At 36.2% G+C, this 18,383-nt stretch overlaps 4 protein-coding genes across 9 annotated transcripts in view; 3 read left to right on the top strand and 1 right to left on the bottom strand.

Annotated features, from left to right (window-relative positions):
• Positions 1 to 6,923, bottom strand: part of LOC107468800 (disease resistance protein RPS2) — a 36,443-nt gene extending 29,520 nt beyond the window's left edge. The window contains exons 1-4 of one of the 5 annotated variants that reach the window (XM_052255069.1): positions 5,276 to 6,923; positions 1,880 to 4,951; positions 1,635 to 1,740; positions 639 to 1,506 (exon numbers count right to left, since the gene is read on the bottom strand). In XM_052255069.1, coding sequence (XP_052111029.1) covers positions 1,152 to 1,506; positions 1,635 to 1,740; positions 1,880 to 4,925 — 3,507 coding nt within the window. In that variant the 5' untranslated portion in view covers positions 4,926 to 4,951; positions 5,276 to 6,923 and the 3' untranslated portion in view covers positions 639 to 1,151. Of the gene's footprint in view, positions 1 to 638; positions 1,507 to 1,634; positions 1,741 to 1,879 lie in introns of those variants that run through there. The other 4 variants (XM_052255071.1, XM_052255072.1, XM_052255070.1 and 1 more) reach the window with 4 other exon arrangements.
• Positions 229 to 768, top strand: LOC107468825 (uncharacterized). The gene has a single exon (XM_016088201.3). The coding sequence runs from the start codon at positions 237 to 239 to the stop codon at positions 678 to 680; it is 444 nt and encodes a 147-aa protein (XP_015943687.1). The 5' UTR covers positions 229 to 236; the 3' UTR covers positions 681 to 768.
• LOC107468774 (disease resistance protein SUMM2-like) lies at positions 6,236 to 8,066 on the top strand. Its single transcript, XM_052255533.1, has 3 exons — positions 6,236 to 6,701; positions 6,858 to 7,998; positions 8,054 to 8,066. The coding sequence occupies exons 1-3, from the start codon at positions 6,236 to 6,238 to the stop codon at positions 8,064 to 8,066; spliced, it is 1,620 nt and encodes a 539-aa protein (XP_052111493.1).
• A 2,641-nt stretch (positions 8,067 to 10,707) lies between these two features.
• Positions 10,708 to 15,689, top strand: LOC107468802 (uncharacterized protein At1g10890). Of its 2 annotated transcripts, XM_016088161.3 has the most exons (5): positions 10,708 to 10,943; positions 11,379 to 11,602; positions 12,799 to 13,014; positions 14,633 to 14,852; positions 15,087 to 15,689. In XM_016088161.3, exons 2-5 carry the CDS (start codon positions 11,466 to 11,468, stop codon positions 15,351 to 15,353), a joined length of 840 nt encoding a protein of 279 aa, XP_015943647.1. In that variant the 5' UTR covers positions 10,708 to 10,943; positions 11,379 to 11,465; the 3' UTR covers positions 15,354 to 15,689. The 2 variants fall into 2 exon arrangements, with proteins under 2 accessions (XP_015943647.1, XP_020989218.1); XM_021133559.2 differs by lacking the exons at positions 10,708 to 10,943; positions 11,379 to 11,602 and adding an exon at positions 11,615 to 12,680.
• The last annotated feature ends 2,694 nt before the right edge of the window (positions 15,690 to 18,383 follow it).

Here is an 18,383-nt window from a genome sequence, read left to right on the forward strand (position 1 = left end):
TCATCTACAACCTTGATGAGGCCAAACTCAATAAAAAAGAGAAATTTTTTATAATTCTTTTAAATATATACTATTCATTTACTTTGTGGAAAATTATTATAGCCCTTAAAATAGTTCGTCAAATATAAAAGCCAAAAATACTATCCCTTTATACTTTTTCTTGCACTAAATACAGAAACAAGATCTGCTTCTTAAATTCAACAATTTCATACTCACCAAGAGAAAAGAGAGAAAAGATGGAAGCCCTTCTGTCACAATTCACCTTGTTCTCAGACCATGCTCTGCAAGACAAGAGCTTTGATCCATCCACAATTGAGGACCTCATGAAGCTGTTTGAGATCGAGTCATACAAGGCATGGGCAGCTGCAGAACTTGAGCAACAGAAAGAGGTTGAAGAGGCTGAGGTTTCCATGCAGGAAGTTGAGGACTACCTTGATTCTGTCATGGAAAGTGCCATGGACGAGTTCCGGCGCTTCAAAGAGGAGCTTGAGAGCATGTCAAAGGCTGAAATGGAGAGCCTAGTTAACACTGCTGAGAGTGCAAGAAAAACGGGAAATTTGATGGAGAAAGCTGCCACCATTGCTTCCAAGAAGTATATTGAGGCTGCACTCAATTCAGCCACTGCTTCCATGAAATCTGCTTGGAAGGGACTCTCTTCCGGCAAGGTTCATCCTTCGTAAAGCATAACAGTAGCAGTAACACCGCTCTTATTGAAATGTACTCAAGTAAATCTTGCAATAAGAATATAAGATACTTCTCCTTTAGCCAGATTTTATTATGTTCACTTATATATTGCTGATATAGAAATTGGATCAGAATTGTTGTCCCAAAATTGATATGCTGAGAATTCATGATTCAGCCACCAGTGGAAATTCCAAAGATTTAATGTTCATGATGCATGGAAAATCCATTACTTTCATCATGTATGGATCTGATATACCAGCTAGTAGTTAGGTTTATGAATGATACTGCTTAATCTCTAAGCTTCAGTAATGTAGTTATCCCTTAAGAGATATATCATTACAACATTTGCCATGATTCATTTCCTAATGATTCAGGAGACAATCATCTCCAGCACCTTATCTTTTGCCATGGCTCAGTTCACTTGAAAAGCATACCGCTGAAGATTCATGAACTCACGTGTCGCCATGTCATAGGGATGTGTAAAGATTCATGAACTCACGTGTCGCCTTGTCATAGGGATGAGTAACATTTGCAGAATTTGCAGATTCCTCGGCGGCATCGAAGGTGTTGGAGTAGAGGATACTACTCTGGCTGGGGAAATTGGTTTTGGCCTTATGGCCGGGGAACTCACGTGCTGTTGCGTCGTCGGCACCTGCGGCCTCTTCAGCAGGGTCAAAGGTGCCGAGCCAGATGCTGTTCTTGCCAGGTTCGCAAACCTGGGACGTGTAACGGCCCCAGGGCCTCTCCAAAATCCCTCTGTATCGAATCTCTCTGGAGAATTTATTTGAAAGAACGGCAGATCGGAGTTTAGGTATTGATATTCTGGAGAAAACAAAAAAATTGGTTAAGTTGATTCAAAAAGTTATTTAAAGGTATGAGATAAATTAAATAACCGTGTCTGATGGATAATATACCCAAATTTAACAGTGTGCATGTAAGATGTTGCGTACCTAAGGTTGGAGAACCTGGGATCCTTCTTGTTTTTGAGGCCCTTGCCACTTGAAGCTGGTGAATTTGATGCTGGAGTTGCAAACCCCGTGTGCTGTAATGGCGTACCTGGTGAACCAGCCGTTTTAACATGTGAATGAAGCCAATTACGTAACAAGCATAATTCAAACAATTAAATAAATAATAAAGGCATCTCCACTTCTCCAGTAGTAAGACCTCTTCAAAATAATGTCATCATCATAATTACCTAATTGAGTCATCAAGTCCGCCTCTTCATGGATTGGGGAAAAAACCTGATCAAATGTAGACGGTCGACCTTCTAGCGCCTTCCACCAGTTTGTTTGTCCCTTGATTACAGTTAGTGCTCTGCTTACCAATTCCTTCCTTGAAAGATTACGCATCTTTGGGCAACCATAAAATCCTACTTCTTTTAAACCAGGTCCAATGCCCAACCCACTCGAAATGCTGGTCAATTCAGGAAGATGGAGAAGCCATAACTTGCTCAATTTAGGGAGGAAAGTATCGGCACTGGGGTTACATGTATAAGAAAAAGGCTTATAGCTTATTAGTGTACTTAATTTGGGACAGTCTTTCACCATGAGCTCCTTCAACAAAGAAAGATTTCCCAGAAAATCCAAAGAGAAGAGAGTCGTTAACTTGGGACAACTTTGCAATGACAAAGACTGCAACATACCAAATAAGCAGTGAGGAGGAGTTGAGCCTTCCCAGATGCTTCTTAGATTCTTCATCTGGAATATACTTAAGAATAGCAGATGCGGAAGCATATCAATATTATCATCTAAGTCACCTCCTCCACCAATTGTTTGCATTTCTTTGCATTCTGCCAATATGCACACACGTAGTTGCTCTAAATTTTTCATTTCAAATTCAGTTAGACTCTTTAAGGTGAAATGCCGATCCAAGAAAAGAGCTTTGCTGTGTCTAAGAAGCATTTTGATTTCATCTGTGACACCCTCACGTTTTACAAATTTTAAGCTGCAGTCACTTTGTTTAAATTCCACATCAGTGGCAGGTGGTATGCTTGATATAATCCGCTGCATATGACAACCAACAATGAACCTGAAATCAAGTTCAAAAATGCGGGCTGGTATGAGCTTCAAAAGTTCCAGTTGTGGGATATAAATGCTGAGAGTTTGCAAACACTCTAATCCCAATATTTCTGGTAGAATGACTTGCATATTTTTATTCCACCGCGCATCATCAGGGTTTACACCAATACACAAATGTTCCAACCTGTTGAGTTTAGATAGCACGCCAGAAGGAATAATCATTGAGCAGGAATATGGCATGTTCTTCTTAACATGATATTCATAAAAGCAGAGGGTCAAGCTTTGAATATTGGTCAACTTCTGGACCTCTTTTGGCAGATGTGTGATCTGAGTCTCATCAAGATCAAGCTTCTCAAGCTTCTCCAAATTTCCGATTTCAGGTGGCAATTTCATGAAGCATTCACAACCTTTCAGATATAGTTCTCTAAGCTGCTCCAGAAAGAACAAGGAACATGGCAGTTCTCTTACACTAGTGTAGGATAAGTTCAGGATGCAAAGCAGAGGCATGTGATAAAAAAATGAAGATGGTATTTTTGTCAAATCAGCATTGCGATGCAGCATCAAAACTTTGAGTTGCAGACAATCTGGGGACTCTGGTAGCTCAGAGATTTTATTGCCTGCTAATTCAATTCGTACAGCATTATGCCATTTGTCAGTGTTGGGTGGTTCAGTCAATCCTAGGTTCGATTTCTCTATGAACAATGGGTATAAGGTGTATATCCATTCTAACATTTGATAGGTTTCTTCTGGTAACCAAATATACCTGCCTCCAACACCGTCGAATTGAAGAAAGATGGAATTTTCCACTAGCTGTCTTAGGTTCTTTTCTGTTTCTCCCGCATCCACAAAAAGAGAAGACATCCAGTGATTCATCAATTCATGATCAACTATGCCATCTCTAATTTTGGGAATGCCTGAACAGCTCAGGAGGCAATTCTGTTGTGTCTTATTCATGCCATCCCATATTAAGTTTAGGAATGTGTTTATCATGATGCTGTTCAAACCATGAAAATTGATGACATCGTGTGAAGGATTAGTAAATTGTAATTTGTGGAGAGCAAGTTCCCACATTCTGACATCTTGATGATTCTTCAACCACTTTGCCACGAGGAGAATTGCATGAAGGTGGCTACGACACTCCTCAACTATGCGCACTGCAGTTGTCAGGATGGCATCTGATGAATATACAAACTCCTTCCCCGCAGTGTCACAGAAGACCACCCATGGCAGCAAATGTTCTTTTGTCCGTATTTCCAAGTTCACTAACCCATCCTTCAATCCTCCTTCTTTAGCCTGTTGAGATGATGGTGAGTCAGTGGTAATGAGTACCAAAACTCCTGTCAGTAGAGTACCATAAAGTCCCACTTTTTGTGGATCAACAATTTCCTCACCATCCCTATCTACAAGAATTACTAGATACCTGCTTCTTGACATCTCGTCTTCAATCTGTAGGGTGCACAAGATGTCATCGTATTTAATAGTTGAAAGCTGAAGTAGTTGACAGATATGTTGCTTAAGTTCCTTCTCTGCTTCTGAAGTTGGATATCCGGTGGCATCAATAGTCAGATGTCCATGAAATGAATTAAGAATGTCAAGTGAATGATGCTTGTCATTCAAGGCTGCAGTTACTTTTTCCATGACTGTTCTCTTTTCAACATCACTTCTTGTTGATAACCTGATGCATTTTGCATGCTTTGGATTTTTGCTTTTACAAATGGAAATCAATGTTTCCATGAGTTGGTGGACAGCAAGATCAGCAGCCATATCGAGAATAGCTTCTGGAATGAAGTCCAAGTTGGCATCACCGAAGATGAAGTTGGAGCCGGACCTATCACCATTTTCAGCATCCCTTATTATCTCCTTTGGAAGAAGTCCTTCTAGTTTAAGCGGCAGCTTGCTCTCACAATATGGCTTTGATATGAAATCATCAAAGATCACTCTCATGTCCAGCGGGTAACTACACAAGAGGCTCATCAAATCCCTCTTCCTCCTCAAACTATTTATCAATTCAAGTGAGGAAATTGTTGATTGCAAGCTCGTCAAAGTTCTAATCTGAGAAGCCGAGGCCCCTTCAGATTCTGTTTTGGGAGTAGCACCTGCTTTGCTCATGTTGGAACTTAGTATCTGCGAGGAAATTGTTGATTTCAAGCTCGTCAAAGTACTAGTTTGAGAAGCCGAGGCCCCTTCAGATTCTGCTTTGGCAGTATCACCTGCTTTGCTCATGTTGGAACTTAGTATCTGCTAGTGCCCTGTAAGGAGTGCCAAGCAACAAGAAATATTATCATAGACTCTTTTTTGTTATTATATAGTAGAAATTAATCTGACTAGATAGTTAATACTATCTAAATAGAACAAATATTTTAAAATATTATGAAAGATTATAACCCGGTTGTTAACTTGCATGACTGTGATGTACAAAGGCTTCCGCTAAATTACATCTCAGTTCATTTGAAAAAGAATTCGGCATAAGAAGATTTATTTCTTCTTGTAAGGATTAATTAAATGCTGCAACATAAGTAACTAGCAGTAACAAAGAAATGAAGAATACTAGTATATGTGAGACGCAAGTGTACCAAATAGAATTGAAGAGCTGTTCTTCTGATCCGAGCTAAGCCATCGAAGTTAGGAATCAGGATTACGATCTCCCCTCCAGAGACTCACCAAGTGCCAAGAAGAAGACTTGTTAGGGATTTTAGAGTCCTCGCATCAGTCAAGTCAATGTGAAATAGTGAAGAAAGAAATGTCCACGATTTCTTACTCCAGCTACTCAAAAAACAATGAGAACGACTAATGATATATAATAAGGAGAAGCCGTGGAAAAATACGAACCTTTGAAGCACTCAATGACATTTCTCGGAAGCTACCTGGTAAGTTGACTTGACTTGAGTTAACATTTAACCACTTCTTTTGGAAAATTTTATTACTACAGGGTATATTCTTCCGTAATCGTGTGATTGCTTCCGCCATTTTCTTCTTCTGGTTTCCGTTTTGTAAGTAGCAGTGGACCTGAACCTGCACCTGGATTCTAGATCTCGGCTAAGCTTCACTAGACTACTTCAACGTGGCAAACTCATTCTGCGCTTGTTTGTTTCAGTAACCGTAAGTTCTTCACATGCAATCAGAAGTTTAACTCATCCATGTTAAGTGTTTTCGTTTCATTCATTCTAAACAAGCTGTATTCCGCTAAGAATTGAATAGCTGCTTATCATTTTTCTTGCTAAACGTATTTGTCAGGTATATATATGAAAAATTTTAACCTTAACTGCTCACTATAACTACTTTGATTGAATCACACTGTGAGTGCACAATAATTCATATGCCGAAATTTCTTCTTTTGATCAATTATGCCAGAAGTTTGTGCTGTTAGACAGAGGCATATATCTAATATGTATGTAATTGAATTAAGAATACTCTATGATAATTCAAGTTTTGTGTTCTGTTTCACTTCTTTCACAATCCCACGATAATTCAAGTTCTAGTGTTGTGTGCTTAACATATGTTTTTGTGCCATTTGATCTAGGCATTTAATCATCATGGCTGGTTTCGGAAACATTGCTTCCAATCTCGGAGATTTGGCAACAGAGGTAGCAAAGCAGGTTGGAGGAGAAGCCCTAGCAAGCAGGTTGGTATCTGTAAGAAATTCGGGAGAGAACTTTGAACTTCTGAAGCAAGAACTGCAAGGACTACTTGCATTGAAAGAAGATAAAGAGAAGGAAGTTCAGGGAAACAGACACAAAGATACCTCAAGTGCTTATCGCTTATGGTCTGCAAAGGTGTTTGAGGTAGCTGCTGAAACTCGTCATTTGATTGCCAAATATGAAACTTCAACTTGGTCTTGGAAGCATCCAACTCTATCCCCAGAGATTGAGAAAAGACTTAAAGACGTTCAACAACTCGTAGAGAAGGGAAATTCTGTGGATTGTACAGTTGATAAACCACCGGATCGAATCTTAAAAGTTTTTTATGCTCCTGAAATCATGGGGTATAAGACTCTCCAAAGTGCATTCGAAAATATTGTAGATCTGCTTAAAAGCAGCAAAATACAAACCATTGGAGTAGCTGGAATGAAGGGCGTGGGGAAGACAGCACTGATGCAGAACCTAAATAACCATGATGTTGTTGCAGAGATCTTTGATATAGTCATATGACTCTCAGCTGATCACACAGATCACGAGCTTCAATGTAAAATAGCAAAGCGATTGAAGGTGGATACTGAAGTCATCAATGATCCAGAGGAAGTTGCGAGAATAATACATGAGGAGCTGCAAACTAAGAAGTATTTGCTGATTTTGGATGGGGCAGCGGATGAAATCAACTTGAGTCAGCTGGGAATACCATGTAATGACAATCACAGTAAGGTGATAATAACTGCTCAACATCGCCAAGTTTGTACCTTGAATGGAGCAGAAAGGATGATTGAGGTAGGCCTGTTATCCCGGGATGAGGCATGGAAGATGTTCTGTAACACTGTAGGTCCTGTGATTGGTCTCCCGGACATTCCAGAGATAGCTCGGCGTGTATGTGACAAGTGCTCTTGTCTTCCCCTTCTGATACAAAAGATAGCACGCTCATTCAGATTGAAAAAGAGTGCTTCCAGCTGGAGGGTAGGACTGGAAGATCTTGAAGAACGATGGCCAGATTATGAGAATGAAGGCGTAAGTGAGTTGTACTCATTCTTGACGTTCTGTTATGATGAATTGAAAGATGAAAACAAAAAGAAATGCTTTCTGTATGCTTCATTGTACCCTGCCAATTGTAAGGTTTATACTGACTATTTGGTGGAGTGTTGGGCTGCTCAAAACTTCCTTGGTGATGTTAACAACACAAGGAAATACCAAAAGGCACGCGATCGTGGTCAGGCGATATTGGAACATCTTACTGATGTCTCTCTTCTGGATAGAGGAAAACAGATGATATATGTTTCTATGAATGATTGTATGCAACAACTTGCTTTGCATATATCATCTAAGCACCCTGAATGTAGTTCTTATGTCCAAACTAGAGAGAAACTTGATGATGCCCAAGAATCATTATCATGGGAGAAGGCTAGATGGGTATCAATGATAGACACTAATCTGAAAAATTTGCCAACAAACCAAGATTGTAGCATGCTTTTGATGCTATTGCTGCAGAAGAATCCAGACTTGTCTACGATCCCACAACTGTTTTTCAAGAAACATATGAGAAGTCTTCTCGTGTTGGACTTGTATGGCACTGGAATTAGGTGGTTACCATCATCGGTGTCAAAGTTGACAGGTCTTAAAGGGCTCTATCTTAATCACTGTAAGCATCTAAGGCAGTTACCTCCTGCTATTGGAACACTTGTACTTCTTGAGTTCCTCGACATTCAGGGTACTCAGATAAGTTTCATTCCATCTCTTATTGGGTCCTTGATCAGTTTAAGATGCTTGCGTGTCCCATACATCAGAAATGGTGAACAAAATGGAGATCAAACCAGTGATCTTGATCCTCGTGCAATTTCAAGGCTTACAAAATTAGAAGAATTGGTCATTAAAGTAGTTTCCTATGAGGATTGGTGCAGTAATGCAGAAAATGTGATGGTGATGTTGGCTTCTTTGGAACATCTAACCAACCTCCAGTGCAGCTTTCCCTCTTCCGAAATTCTTGACAGATTTCTAAGAAGGAGATCCGGAAGGCAATTTACTTCGTTCCAATTCTTTGTCGGATGTCCAAACTCAAAACGGCCTCAAATTCTGGAGCCTTTTGAGTATAGGATCTGCAAATACATAAGGTATGACAATAGCAAGCATAAGAATACTTTTTCAGTAAGTGAGATACTTCCTCAAACCCATGCAGTTGAATTGGTACACTTCAATGACATTGAAGAAATATCAGAAGTTGGAAAAGAAAACTTGGAGCAAATCCGCGCTCTTTCACTCGAGGAATGCAATGGAATTCGTACCCTTATAGCAGGTAATGAGAATGGTGCTAGAGATGAAAGCACCCTGCCAAATCTAGAGCAATTGCTGTTAAACAAATTGCTTTTACTGAATTGTGTGTTTCAAGGTCCTCTGAATCCTGGATCCCTTTCCAAATTAAAGGTTTTGACATTGAAGAATTGCCCACGTTTAAGAACCATTTTTCGCAATCGGGCTATTCAATACCTCTCAGAACTTCAGAAACTGGAAATTCACAGCTGCATGGAATTAGAAGAACTTATAGTCACAGAGATCGGTGAGGAAGTTCTTCCAAAACTGGAGGTGCTGCTGCTAGCTAACTTGCCAAGATTCCAATTTATATGCACAAATACGATATTGAGATGGTCCTCTCTAGAGCAAGTAAATGTATACAGGTGCCCTTTGTTGAAATTTTTACCCTTTTGCAAGGACAAGGAAACAAACCTAAGATCCATTAGGGGTGAACAAGGATGGTGGAATGAGTTGATGTGGAGACACAAAGCTCAATACCAAGACATATATTTCTACCCTCGAGTGAGCTTACATTTTAGCCATATCGCTTCATGGTTTGCATTAATGTTTTATTAAGAAATAACAAGCAAGTTGTGCTTTTGCCTATTGTATTTTCCTAGTATGTTCTGTCTTAAAATCATTGTATGTTGTAACATCTTGTTCATGGATAAAGTCTGATTTGTGTGTAAGTTAGAAGAGTCTTTCCTTCTAATAATATCTTCTTTGTAAAAACAAATGCAAATCATGCAAGATTTTTCAGTGCATATGAAGTAGAGTAGTTAGCTTTGGTCAGAAAAATCATTTTGAGCAAATGTATCGGTTGAACTCCGATTACATTTCATAATGTTCAAATTGATGGAAGATATCATAATCGATTTGTCGGGATATTGTTTATTTAACACCTTGTGTGCAGTTCTTAGTTGGATTTTAACATCTAGACAACTAGCTTTATATAAGATAGCATATTATAAAAAATATTTCCAAGTACAAAATAGAGAAATGTTAGGATATCATCAAAATTTATTGTTTTTTGTCTTCATTTAGCCACCAACTCAATTCCTTTAGTCTGGTTCTTTTAGTCTAGTAATCCACCAACATACTTTATTCCATATTTTTAAAAATTGATAGCTAATTGATGGCCAAAAACAATCAATTCTGATGGCCTCTAACATTCTTCTAGAAAATATTTTTGAATAATATATATAACATAATTTAATTTTGGCATGCCACCAATATAAAGATGTTGTACACTTATACCTATATATCCAATTACATATTACTATCCAAGTATATTAAAATTAAACTTATCTATATATATCTGGACTAAGATCATCTGTTATTTCATTGTCTCACCTCGTGTGACACCAATAAAAAGTTTGTCACAGCTCCATTTGAATGTCTGGGGTTGGCCAACAAGTTGCTACATATACATGCCGGGATTCAAACTCCAACCCTCGCTGAAATAGACGAGTGAACTAGCCACTCAAATTAACTTGATAAATCAATTTAATTCCTAACTTTTAAAAATGATCAAGTCCCCCTCTCAAATGAGTCAATAGGAACAAACTGAATTATCAAACGAATTCTAGAAACTAAATAAAGTGGACATTACCTTTTTTTGATGCACCACATCCGAAGTCATAAAGCAAAGAACTTGGGGAGCTCCGGTTTGAAGTTTAAGGAAGGAAATCAGGGAGGTTTCTGGGGAGAAGAAGACATCACCCACTACATCCATGGAAGTAGCGGCGGCGATCCAAAATTGGAAGGAAGGTGGTCTCCGGCGACTCGTTTCCAGAAAGAGGAAGAATTAGAAAAAGACCCATCCCTGGTTCTCTGATTCTCTGGTTTCCTTGTTCTGGGCTTCAGCCCAACGAAGCCCAAAAAAAAACTGATTTCAGTTTTAGAATTTGTTGGATGTCAGTTTTTTATTTATGGGATTTCTTTTATTGGACTTAAAACCTATTTTTTATCAAGGTAAATATTTAGGCCCATTTAGTAAACATTACTATACGAATCCAAACAATAAATTAAGGGGAAAAAAAAGATATAGAAAGAATAACTCAAATTAAGGAAGGAAAAAACCGAAAAAGAGAATAACGATAAAAACACATTGGAATAGCTATTCTGAAATTACCAAAAAAAAAAGAAAATTCTAATTTCGTCGTGTTCTTCTCTGTCCCTACCTCCGTCAGCCTCACCTGGCAAGCCGGCCGACCGCCTTCCGTTACATCCGGCCGGGTGTCTGTTCCGCTCATCTCGTCGGAAGCTCCACTCATCTCCGACCTCCCACTCTCTCTCTGTCATTTCCGAGGTACCGTGTGTGATATTCTTTTGCCATTAAATCCATTGATTTGAATTTCAACCTATCTATTGTTGACCGCAATTATGTAAATATGTTATCTACTATAATAATCGGTTGCTCTAGTGTTGTTTTGTTCCTAAATACCTAGGGTTTAATTTATACTCTCGTGGCCAATAAAAATCCTATATTACCATGTTATTTAGCTGCCTAGTCATGTTCTTTTAGTTTTATGATTCTACCAGTAAAGTTTAGCTGAGACTTCACAATTTTCCCTAAGCTCTTGAGCCTCATAAGTCATGGCTTCGATCCTGTTGTTTTCAACTTTGATATCTTTGATTCTGATGATTATTCTGTGTGCATAATAAGTTTGTTTTGCTTTTTGAGTATTTCTGTTGTCTATTCTCAACTGTTAGATTTTTAATTTATTGATATTTGTTTTCACAGGGAAGCGATTTTCTTTTTGAGTTGTCCTGACTCCTGGGTCTTAAGTCAAAAATTGTCTTAATCTTATTGGGGATTAGGCGTAAAGAGATGCCTCGAGACGTATCGCGATCAAGATCGCCTCCCCATCGGCGTAGGCATTCGCCGTCTCCTATTGGACACAGGCATAGCAGGAGGAGCAGAAAAGACAGAAGTCGATCTCCTTATTCATCCTACTCTCATAGCAGGTGACGCCTTTTGTATGATTAATTGATTCGTTTTCTTTATGATAGAATACTGTATCCTTCATATTGAGTTAGAATTACGGAGGACTTTATGATTTACGATGTATTTGTTGCAAAATATGAATCTTAAACACTTATATTCATGGAAATTTTGTATCTTTTTTCCCCTTATATTGTAAATTTGTAGAAGTAGGAATGATTTCAATTCATATTTGTTTACTATTGATGTTATCTCAAATGTTCAATGAATGCAAATTTCTGTATTTGGTATATTAGATTTGTTTTCAGGTTGGATGCTGAATGGACAAAACAAGGATATTAAACAGATGTAATATATATCTCCCAAATTTCAATTGACACTATAAACTTGAGAATATTGCAAGGTTTTTTTAAGTGGTTTGGGGTTAATTATGAGGTGATATGGGTAAAACGATGTGTTTTAGTAGGACTGTTTACCTTTTATTATATTAATTTGTGAAAAAAGTTATGAAATTTAGGCTGCACTTGTTTTCATTATCATAAAAGGTTTCCTTTTTGCTTTTGTGTTTTACATATTATTTTTATTTTCTTTTTCATATTTTGAAAAACATTTTTGCTTTTTATTTGGCACAAGTCACAACCATTGCCTTGTGACAGCAGTGGGGAGCTAGATTTCTTATTCTTTGTTTGGATTCTCCCTTCTATTCAGCAGCTTGGCCACTTAATGAGGACATTCTATTATGTTGAATGACTCATAGTTCTAATTTATAAGGATTAGGCATTTTTGTCATAACTGTTTGGTGTTGATGATGCTTATTTTCAGAAATTTTTATTGGGTTTCTTTCTTTTTGAGGGCTTTTCTATTGTTATGTGGAGTTGTTAGTCTTCAATAACATTTATATACACCATAATAATATAGTGAAAAAGATAGGATATATGCCATCTATAACCAAATTAGAAGATCAGTTCGTAACTTGGGAAGTGAGAGATGTGAGCAGGTGGTGGGTGCTGATGATTTTTTATTGCCCTTGCTCAATTGTGACATTTGCTTCTTCATGTGGTAAAAAGATGGAGCACACAATGGTTAATAGCAATTGATGAGGTAACTGTATATGTTCTTGGCTTTAGTGTGGTAGACAGTGGGTAGGTGTTATGTTCACTTAATATATCTGTTAATTTGCACTAGTTCATTGCTTATGATCTTCTGTGTCATCATACAGGCGAAAAAGTCGCTCTATTTCACCAAGAGGCCACAGAAGCCGTTCCCCAACTCCGAGGCGCCATAGAAGTCGATCTTCAGCCACGAAACGATATAGAAGACATAGAAGCCGGAGTTCTTCGCTATCTCCTGTTCACAAGTCTTCCAGTTCAAGTCTTGGGTCAATAGAGCAGAAAAATGTTGTTGACAAACAAAGGAAAGAAGAAGAGAAGAAAAGGTAGATGATTCATTTGTCATGAGTTCTAACTCTATTCCTTCTTCACTTATACTGGAGCTATGGCATAGGATGGAACTTATGATTTAGTGATTTACTAATGGATAGCTCCTTATGGTTCATGGTGATAATTTCAGTTCTTATGTGTTGCTTGTAATTCACTACTAGAAAATCGAGACCTTAAAATATTCTGTCTGAAAAACAAATGTGCATATTCCGGGTAAGACAACTACTTCCTGGAAAAATAGAAAAATTGAACACGAATGTTACCACTGTAAACCTTTGTAACTGTTTCTAATTCTTTGGTGAAAGAGATCTGGTCATCTCAAATTTCCCCGGTAGAACTATTTCAGAATTCTGCTGTTGACATCCTCCACTTTTGTGGTCTAATTGTCCTTGCATCTAAATTTTCTTAATAGATTTGACTTAGGATATTTGCATTTTAGAACACAAAATCTTTTCCTAGGTTGAGCTATGGAATACTAAGTTTTGCTCTTTATCCTCTCTCACGATGCACTTCCTATGTGACCATAGTGATTTGTTGACTAGTTTATGATTCGAGTCTGTAAAAGAAGACAAAATTACATAAAATAATAGGATATTGAATCTCTTTTTTCATCAGATTTCTCATGAGGCAGTGTTTCTCTCTGTTTTGAGAATTAACACGTGCTTTTTGCAGGGGATTTCTCTCACTAATTTTGATCCTCTCCTACTCTAAAGCTTTCTAATTTATTTTCCTCTGTATGGTCATTTGGTTGTTCTAATAGGATTTCTTATCCTTTCTCCCTTTTTTTCTAAATTTTTTTGACTCGCAGAAAAATTAGATTGCATCCCTCCTTTAATGTGATAAGGTCTATTATTGATCTTTTATCAGTGGGCTGTGGTTATATTTTAGGGTTGTATAATTGATCTAATCCTGTAAGCCACATCTAAGGTTCTAGGAATTGGACTTGCAGATTAGTTACCCATGTTCAGGTAGTTTGGTTATGGTGTTCCTTTAAGTGAAGCTTTTCCTTTTGGCATAGTTGTCATTTAATGAGTTTCTCTCTGGCTCAACAGAGTGAATATTATTTTCAGTAGGATGAACATATGATTTTTATAAATTTTTCTGATGCTTTTGGCACAACTGTCAAAAGAGAAGACCTATGTTAAACAACTAACTTGTGAAAGATGTTTAGTGTAAAAGTTCCAAATATTTCCATGATTAGTTTAAAATTTCAGCAGGTTACTTGAATTTCGTCTCCACGGGCTTGTCTGAAGGAAGGTACTGCTATAATTCAACTTGTTATGTTTGATGATCAAATTGGCTAATGGCTGCCTCATTTATCTACTGTTCACCAGTTTTGAAACTGATTTGTTTGGATCAGGATCCAATAGAGGTATGCCTTAAAAGCATAACCGTTTTTTTGTGCATTTGTCGTCATGGAGGTTAGTTTGCGATTGATTGTGGTTTTCATTAAGTAATTTAGGAAAGGGTAGAAAGAAAAAAAATGAAGAAAAGCCTAGTGTCCAGCTGTAGTCCTTAGTTCTGTATGATGGAAAACATGAGTTCACTTTTGTGTGGCATTCTCTTCTGTTTGAGTGGCCATTTTCATGCTTAACATTTTGTATGTTTTCACAGGCGTCAACAGGAAGCGGAATTGAAATTAATAGAAGAAGAGACTGCAAAGAGAGTTGAAGAAGCCATTCGTAAGAGAGTTGAAGAAAGCTTGAACTCCGAGGAGGTTCAGGTCGAGATTCAAAGGCGGTTGGAAGAGGGACGAAAGAGACTAAATGTTGAAGTCACAGCCCAACTTGAAAAAGAAAAAGAAGCTGCTGTTATTGAAGCTAAACGGAAGGAGGTATATCATATGTGTTTCTAATCACTCCACCTCTGTTGTGCTTTCCCTGCTTTGGGAAAATAATTAATAGGATGTACTCAAGACTTAGTTCATTTTACATCATTAGCATATTATATAGGTACCATTTTAGGGCCTTGGTGTAACATTAATTCTTGTGATGCCTAAAGTTCTATGTCTGCATTGCACTTTGAAGTCATGTGGAAAACTTGTTAGATTATGTATGTTTCGGTGCAGGAACAAGCTCGGAAAGAAAAAGAAGAACTCGAGAGGATACTTGAGGAGAACAAGAGGAAGACCGAAGAAGCTCAGAGAAGAGAGGCTCTAGAGCAGCAGAGGAGGGAGGAGGAACGATACAGAGAGCTCGAAGAGTTGCAGAGGCAGAAAGAAGAGGCCATGAGAAGGAAGAAACAAGAAGAGGAGCAGGAACGTTTGAACCAAATAAAGTTGTTGGGTAAAAACAAATCCCGACCCAAGTTGTCATTTGCTCTAGGATCCAAATGACTTTGGCAATTTACCTTTGAGTCTATTATTTGGCCTGAACTCGTATTCGGCTTTTGTAATTTTGATGAAACTTTGTAGCCTCCTCTGCTCCTCATGACACCTTTGTATCTGATTAAAACATTGAATTAGATTCCTCCATTGCCCCCACCTAGTTTTTTTCTTTTCTTTTTTTTTTTTTGGGTCAGATCCCCACCTAGTTTGTCATATATTTTGTGTCTTTGATGGTCTCTTTTTTCTTTTTTCTGTTGGGAAATGATGCTCACTATAGATGAAAGGGGGCAACATATGTCATTGATTGGGCTAATAGGCCCATTGGGCTTGATAAAATTTTGTTTCTGATGGCAGCCTTTACATTCATAAGCGGAGGGAACAACATAGTGTTCCTGTTTTCTCCCCGAGAATTTTGTTAGATCACAAAGACAAAGGGTATGACTAAATAAAAATACGGTGAGAAGTTTTATGAATAAACTCTAATTTTATATGTCAAATTTATTTATAAAAAATTTCACCACAATTTTCTTCCCAACAAAATACCACTAACAAGAAAAGCTGCAACCCTACTGAATCAGTTGAATCTCTACATGGAGCATGACCACACTGTAAGGTTTCATGCTATGTAATTATCATAGAATTGAGGTGGTTGCCAAGGTTCCCTGTACAATTTGCATTTTACCTCTCAAACAAAACCAGAGAATATGTCCTTTCATGTGTTTTCACATGACCATATCTAGAGATATATATTCACAATCTTAAAAATGCTGTTGTGTTCTTATTATAATACATAGTTAGATCCGCCACGTTTAATCTATTGTTATCCCGCTCCATTATAAGATGAAAATCCATACACCTTTCTATATACTTGAAAAAGCACAATCATATTTGAAAATCATTTTTAATAAATACTGTAATACTAGCACTACATTGCAACAATGCAAAAGAGAAAGTAACGAAAAGGCAATCGAATACTAAGAAATTGAAATAGAAATGGGAAATGAAAGTAGGGGAATGATGAGGGTAAGATTGGGTGTGAGGGTGTCAGAAGAGAAGAGAAGTGAAAAGTTTTTGGTGACCCACATGCATGCATGATGATGTATCATCATTAACATATAATTGCCAAGACGAGTTGACCCTGACAGTTGAAACCAACCAGAGAATGCCACGTAGAGAGACAAGGTACGTGGACCCCCCAAATGGAGAAAAGAGACAGAGCAGATGAGTGCATTGAATTCAAGGTGCAGTGCCCGATGCATGATGCATGATGCATGCTGAATTCTGCACTCTGCATTATGCTGTCGTCTCACTCTCACGTGGTCCACTCTTGTCCGTCCATTGTCGTTGACTCCTCTCTCTTCTATTCAATGACCTTTCTCTCTATTCAATTCACCTCTTTTACGGACACACAAATATTTGTCAAAATGTTGAAATTCAGAATTCAATTTCATATGAAATTGCTAGTCGAGAATTTTTACATAAAAATTTAATCAAATCAGTTAAATTATTTAACGATTTTTAATTATTAATTTCATATAAAGTGTCAAAATTATTCACCTCTAAAAACTTTGTATAAAAAATATATAAAAATTTATATATTTGTAGGCAAAGGTGACGAGTTTAATGTTAACCAGTTATAATTTAAGAAAAAACATGGGTAGAAAATAAAAATATTAAATAATGTGAATAATAGATATATCGGATATTCAATTTACTAAGTGTGCAGATAGTGAGTCTAATATTAAGATTTAAGTGGGTAATTTAGGGGTGCGGTATGTTTTTATTTTATTGAGCCAATTTTAGAGCTCATTGTTCACATATAGTTCACAAAAGTTGTTGTCTACTTAGTAAAGTCCATAATTTAAATAATATACTCTCTATATTCATTTAAAAGTTACGAGTTCAAATCTTATTTTTAATTTAAAAAAAAAGTGACGGGTTTAATTAATGTGTTCTATATAAGAGTATATATATTAAAGTTATTGTTAATAAATATTTTTTAATTTTTTAATAAATATATAATAAATACATTTAAAAATAAATTTTATATATTTATTATAATAATAATTAATAATTTGAACATTTATCTTCTTATGTTACCTAAATCTAAAGAAGATTATAGTATTTTGATTGATATCTTTAAATCCTTACTCTAACAAGAGATTTGTTAGATTATATTATATTGTAGTTATCAATATATATTTATATTTATATAAAGATGATTTAAATACTTAAATTTGGTTCGATAAAATTTGTTAAAGAGTTGTTCGCGCTATTTAATAAAGTATTAGCATTTTGTTTTGCACTTAATAATAAAAAAATCTTTTTAAAAGTTAAAAGTATTTTTTAAAACATCTGAAAATATATCTTTTTAAATTAGTTGTATCTATCAAAATTAAAAACTTTAATATAATTTCATATATGTTTGTTATGGTCCTTTAAAATTATAAATTTATTTTACCAAACAATTATTATTATTTATTAAAAATTATTTTTAGTTTGATCTATTAAAGATAAGTGCTATAATTTTTAGAAGAATATTTTTCAAAAATCAATTTTGATGAACTACTTTTGAAGAAAAAAAGCTGAACCTTAAATTAACTACATGTTTTTGTTAAGTCTTTGTAAAAAAAAAAAAAGTCTTAAGTTTGATATTTGTATATATTGAAACAAAAGGATGAATTAATCATTTGTTTTATGAATAAGTTTTATTATGTGTGGAATTCAAAGCCGTAACTAGTTCCTCATTTTTTGTTCCTTCAGTTTATCTGCATGATAACTTTAAAGAAGTCAAATAAATACATAAATACACAAAGGTTTAATTTAAAATCAACATAAATATATTCTTTTAAGTTTGGTATGATAAAGTTTTAACTTTTTAAAATATTTTATAAAAATTAGTTTTTAAAAAATTATTTTTAAAATTTGTAACATTTATATTTGATAAATCAAATTGAAATTACTTTGAATAAGTTGAAACAACAATAATTATATTTGGTAAAATAATTTAAAATTTAAAAATACTAAAATAAACATAAA

Source organism: Arachis duranensis, chromosome 10 (genome assembly GCF_000817695.3).
Source record: "Arachis duranensis cultivar V14167 chromosome 10, aradu.V14167.gnm2.J7QH, whole genome shotgun sequence".
NCBI lineage: Eukaryota > Viridiplantae > Streptophyta > Magnoliopsida > Fabales > Fabaceae > Arachis > Arachis duranensis.